Below are 5,947 nucleotides of genomic sequence, written 5' to 3'. Positions count from 1 at the left end.
ATGGACACCTCCTCCATGCCTCTGCTCGCCTACGGCCTGCAGTACCAGTGGTGCTCCGACTCCGACGTCTCCGGCAGCCTCTCCTCCCCAGAAACCCTCTCGCCGGTCTTCTCCATGGACTCCAGCCTGTCCCCTTCTTATCATCAGCGGCCGCCGGAGTCCACTCCCACGGGGACTAATAAGAACGGATACCCCCAGGGCCTCCTCGGAGCCTCGGCCCGCTCCCCCGCGTCGTCCGGGCGCCCGGGCCGGAAGTCGGGGCGAACCAGGGCGACGCGCGTCCGCAGCAAGCAGAGAGAGAGCGCCAGCGAGAAGGAGAAGCACCGGATGAGGGACCTGACCAAGGCCATGCACCACCTCAGGACCTACCTCCCGCCGTCGGTGGCCCCGGCCGGGCAGACCCTGACCAAGATCGAGACGCTGCGCCTCACCATCCGCTACATCTCCTACCTGTCGGCCCAGCTGGGGCCCGGCCAGGAGGGGGCGCTGTTCCAGCGGGGGGGGGAGCGAGGCGACGGCTCGGCCAGCGACGCCTCCTCGCCGGACTGCTACTTTCGGTGCGGCTCCGGCGCCGGAGGACAGTGGACCCAGCCGCACGGCCACGGCCACAGCCTGGACCACAGCCTGGACCCGGGCCCGTGTCAGAGCCAGACCGCCTCGCTGCATTCTGGGAATTGTTGTTTTGGACTAGACCTGCGTCAGTACGGCAGACTGTACAGCGACACTCCGCATGGAGATGGACTGAGCGCCAACATGGACGCCGTGCTGCAGTCGCCACCTGCAACGCACCCCTCCTCCTGTCAGGTATGTTCTACAACTTCTTCCTGTGCTGGAATACAAACCATGTCACAGTAGACCATCACATTGAACCACTTTCTCACCTGTAAGCCCTTTTTAAAGCATACCGGTATGTACGTACCTGTGATAGACAATAAACTGCTAGCAAAAGTTCCTAATTATTATTTTGTTTCTGATGTATAACTCAGCTCTCTTATGTGTTTTATTACAGATGTATGGCAAGGACTTCTGCAGCCCGCTGGTCCCAAGGGAATATTGGGGCTAAACTCTCCACCCTCTTCGCCATCGCCAGCCAACAACAGCCAGACAAACTAGTTCACTATTTTACTGCCTCACTGTGAAACCAGTAATTTATTTTAAATGTATATCTTATTTTCACTGTTATTTATTTTGTCCTATGAAATGTTCCATGTAAATATCGATATATTATGTCTATGAACTATTTTTATAATTCTTTATACCGCTATTTATAATAAAAGAGTAAAATGTAGCATGTTGTCATCTGGAGCCTCTCTGTGAAAGTCTGAATTTTGTTACATGATGTTTCTGGAAAAGTGCATGTTGGTCAGTCAACATTTCATGGAGAAAGTCTTGCTTTAAAAGAAGAAGTAGATCGCCCTCTCCTGGTCATACCGTAACATCACATTGGCACTCTGCTGAACAAGCTCAACACTGGAGGGACATTTCTATCAAATTGGGCTAGGAAGCTTTAGCTCTTCGGTAAAGCAGTTTGGTGCAGCATGAAAAAACACAATGACAATCAACAGTCAAGATCACCAGTCAACTCTCATTTTGTTCATATTTTTTTTTTGCAGTTGTCACATAATACAAAGTATGCTTAATAAGAATAAGTTATATTTATTTTTTATTTTTTGTTTATTTATTTGCACGATAAAAGCAGTAGAGACAGCCCTGGATTAATGCTCACCAGAGCTAGGCCCCGGGGCCTAGGACGTGAAGGGGCAAAAAATAATAATAATATAATTTCACGGACCGCCTGGACATGGCTCGTGGCCCGAGACTATGAGGGGAAACAATTATTAATAATTAGAAATAATAACTTCTGTGGTGTGTGTGTGTGTGTGTGTGCGTGCGCGCGTGTGTGTGTGTGTGTGTGTGTGTGTGTGTGTGCGTGCGTGTGCGCGCGCGCCATGAGAGTAAGGAGAAGTGGAATTATGGGCACTCTCCTTAACGAGCAGACGTCAGTGAGGTTTGCCCTGTGTGTGTTAATGACACAAAGGCTACATGTGTGACACACATGTTGTTGTGAACAATTCTGCCTGAACAGATCTCCTTACTTACCAATTATGTTTAGCATGCTTGTTTAGCATAACTTGCAGACAGACGGTCTTTCTCGCTCAATTGACTGATGGTTTAAATACTTTGTAGACAGTTATCTCCAGGGGCGGCTGGTGCATATTTTGTCCAGGGGGGGCTATACCAAAAATAGGGCTGAGTGATATGGTTGAAATCAATATCATGATAATCAATAAGGATTTTTCTCCGTATCAATACTGTTGTTCATGCTAATGTAGCTTATTTAGCATTATGTATTTACTTAGTTCATGGAAATAAACAAACCCTCCAACCACAAAGAATTTTCTGACGGGAATAATTTCTGTAGTGTACCCTATACATACCAGTTTACAGAGGTTACCCTTCCTCACACCTACGCTAGCCTACATTGTTTTTACATGCTGTATTGTGTTGCCATGTTTATTCACAAAAAGTAGGCTACATTAACTTACATGTCAAGTGAATTGTATAGACGGTTTTCACAGAATTGGGTTGCTATGGGAACAGTTTGAACCCTATCTTATTTGCTGTCAGCTATTGCATTAGCAAACATTGCAACAGGAAGTAAGCTAGGGGCAATTTTGAATGTTTATGTTGTCAAATTAAAAGCGTCTATAGAAACAACTCATCTAAATTGACTATTGCACAGCTGATTTCAAAGAGAAGAAGATTCCTGCACACTGACTTCACTTTAGTGCACAGCTGATTTCACACATTTTTTCCACAAGGGGGGGGGGGGGGGGGGGGGGGGGAGTCACATGATTGTAGAATGGGTCAAAGTAATAGTTCCGGTGTATCTTGTCCATTCTATGGCCAGACGAGTTGTAATATATTGTCATGTCATGGTGTTTTGGGGTTAATAAACGTTAATAAACGAGATTCTGTTATTTTTCTATAATTTTTGGGGGTAGTGCTATTTTAACTTGAAGTCAACGGGGAGAGGCTTGTGTTTCCCCCCTAAAATTGGGGGCGGGATCATGTGCCACCTACACAAAATGACGTTTTGCCGATCTGACGTATACCCAGTGCATCCCTTGGCTTTTGCTGAAATGACACCACTGACTTTATTTAGTGCATCTCTGTTAATGAGCATTTACAAATAAAGAGGAGTCCTTGGCACCGCTAAGTCTAGACTAATAAGATATCAGTTCTGCCCCACTCGCCCCCCACCCCTTCTCTCCTGGCTCTAATGACCTGCTAAGACCAATCAGAGGGCTTTCATATGCATGGGGACGTGTTGCTCTGCATATCAGGCAGAGGAGGGTTTAGTTAGACCTGAGTGTTTGCTTTGCCACAGAGATGCAGTTTGTTTGATATGCAAGCGGCAAAGCCTAACACACAGCTTAATATATACACACACACACACACACACACACACACACACACACACACACACACACACACACACACACACACACACACACACACACACACACACACACACACACACACACACACACACACACACAGCTTAATATACTCTCCTCAGCCTTTCATGGCAGAAAAGCTAATAAACTCTGCGGGAGGAAAGGGTTAATTAACACTGCTGTGCTGATGATTCACTCATTACATGTGAGTCAACAACAGTCAGGGATCATGTGGATTAAGGGCACTTTAAAGGTCCCCTATCAGCCTCATGAGGGAGAGAGCAAAGTGACCATCCGCTGGTAAATCGTCTGCTGAAGATTGTTTTTACTTTTCCAATGGTGATCATTTGATTTCAAAACTCTTAAATTGTATTCAAGCAGCCTGCATGATTTCAAGACTGATGCAATGCTGCAAATCAGAATTGTGGATAATTACATCATATAATAATATGAAACAGAGTAACACAGGCAAACACACAGTACAGGCGTGCAACTAACGATTGTCCATTATTTCCTTGATTAATCAATTAGTCATTTGATCTGTAAAGTGTCAGAAAACGGTGAAAAATGTCGATCACCGTTTACCCAGAGCCCAATTATGATGTCCTCAAAAGTCTTATTTTGTCCTGAGCAACAGTCCACAATCCAGACTAAAGACTGAAGACTATAAAGACACCAGATTTAAGAAGCTGGAACAAGATCATTTTAGTATTTTGTTTTTATGGGGAAAAATCATTCTAAACGATTAATCGATTATAGAAAATAGTTAGCGATTAATTGTTGCAGCTCTAATCTATATATATAAATTTGGCAATGTGGACTCTGTTCGTTTGTTTGTTTCACGAAATTTGTCCGGCCACAGCTATGCCATTTTACGGGCGATCGGGCTGAAACTGGGGTCAAAGGTCACTATGGGAACTAGTCCACGAGTCAGCTGTCAGCTCCGGTGTCGCCTCACATACCTCCATCCAGCTCCAAGACAGTAAAAACCAATCCACCAAGTTTGCACCCACAAAAAAAGTGTCTTGTATTAAAGAAACATGTTTGAAAGCCCCGAGAAGAATCCAACCAAATCATTACTTTGAGCCAGTTGTTTCAGATGTTTTTCTCCTGATTCCATCAGCTGTTTTCCTTTCCTGAGGAGATGGAAAGCTGTGTGAGACCGCTTCACACGTATAGGTTGCACCTCTGCCGAAGACCAGGAGTCAAATGTCACACGGAGGTTTGTCCAGGAGTCAAATGTGACACGGAGGTTTGTGGGAACGCTGGTCTGGACTCAGATCCACAGTCCTCTCCTGACACACGGGCTTTCACTCATACCCACAGGATATCAAAAATAACTAATAATAATAATAATAATAATAATAATAATAATAATAATAATAATAATAATAATAATAATAATAATAATAAAAATGTTATTTGCAATTTACAGTTCTTACAAATACTTAGAAGATGCAATTATCAATTTTAATCGAATATTTCCCCGAGCCCTCCACTGCAGCTGCCCCACCGCTCCTGGCCTGACCATGGAGGATGAGCCAGGATAAGTCAAATGCAGAATACACATTTCATGGGCACCTCTGCATTGATGGGTGCCATGCCATCCAACTGTATATATTGAGCAATAATATTGAGCAAAACCTTTCCTTTTTTTCCCACCGGATACAATTTCCGGAGCAAGGCACCAGTGTGATGTGTTGCTACATGTAACTGTCAACATGTAAATATAAATCTGCTAGGCAATAATACACTACCTTGATTATGTCAAATGTATGTTGGTTATATTCAATTTCTAGATTTTCACAATATTTAAGAGACAATTTGAGCAAATAGAGCGGGAGGATGAATCATATTATTTTCCAAATAGTCCTGTGATGTGATCATGTTTGATACAGAAGTCAGGAAATTAGGAAGTATTTTCAAGATAAGGACACAATAAAGCAATTAGAGGAGGGGTGTGATTCATGGAGGTGTGTGTGTGTGTGTGTGTGTGTGTGTGTGTGTGTGTGTGTGTGTGTGTGTGTGTGTGTGTGTGTCTGTGAAGTACTTCTTAAAGATATAATATGGCTGTTGAATCATCCCTAATGCATCTAACAATATAGTGAATTGATTGAAGGCTGCAACTGTGTCGATTATTCCTGTGCTAATAGTCTGTCCTCCACTCTAACGTGTTCTGGTGAAAATGTGTTAGCCAGTAGCTAAGTGCTAGCTGAAGCTCCAGTAGCTAAGTGCTAGCTCTCCAGTTCCCAGGCTAACGGTGAGGCCAAGGTGTGAAGTCCTCACGCCTCACAGGCAGCTGCCTGGCACACTTCTGCAGCCCACTATTACACACACACACACACACACACACACACACACACACACACACACACACACACACACACACACACACACACACACACACACACACACACACACACACACACACACACACACACACACACACAGAGCAGGTAAAGTTGTGTCATCCGTACTATTAATTT

The 5,947-nt window shown here is 44.4% G+C and overlaps 1 protein-coding gene across 1 annotated transcript; it reads left to right on the top strand.

The window, feature by feature from the left end:
• On the top strand, positions 1-1,063 carry LOC310799584 (uncharacterized protein; the record flags this gene model as incomplete). The annotated part of the gene is made up of 2 exons (XM_083662173.1): positions 1-804; positions 1,010-1,063. The coding sequence occupies 2 exons, from the start codon at positions 1-3 to the stop codon at positions 1,061-1,063; spliced, it is 858 nt and encodes a 285-aa protein (XP_083518299.1).
• Positions 1,064-5,947: the final 4,884 nt, after the last annotated feature.

The sequence above is a fragment of the Poromitra crassiceps genome (assembly GCF_964638095.1).
Source record: "Poromitra crassiceps genome assembly, chromosome: 28".
NCBI classification, from domain to species: domain Eukaryota; kingdom Metazoa; phylum Chordata; class Actinopteri; order Beryciformes; family Melamphaidae; genus Poromitra; species Poromitra crassiceps.
Note: the sequence above shows the minus strand (reverse complement) of the source record. Positions and strands in the feature narration are given on the sequence as shown.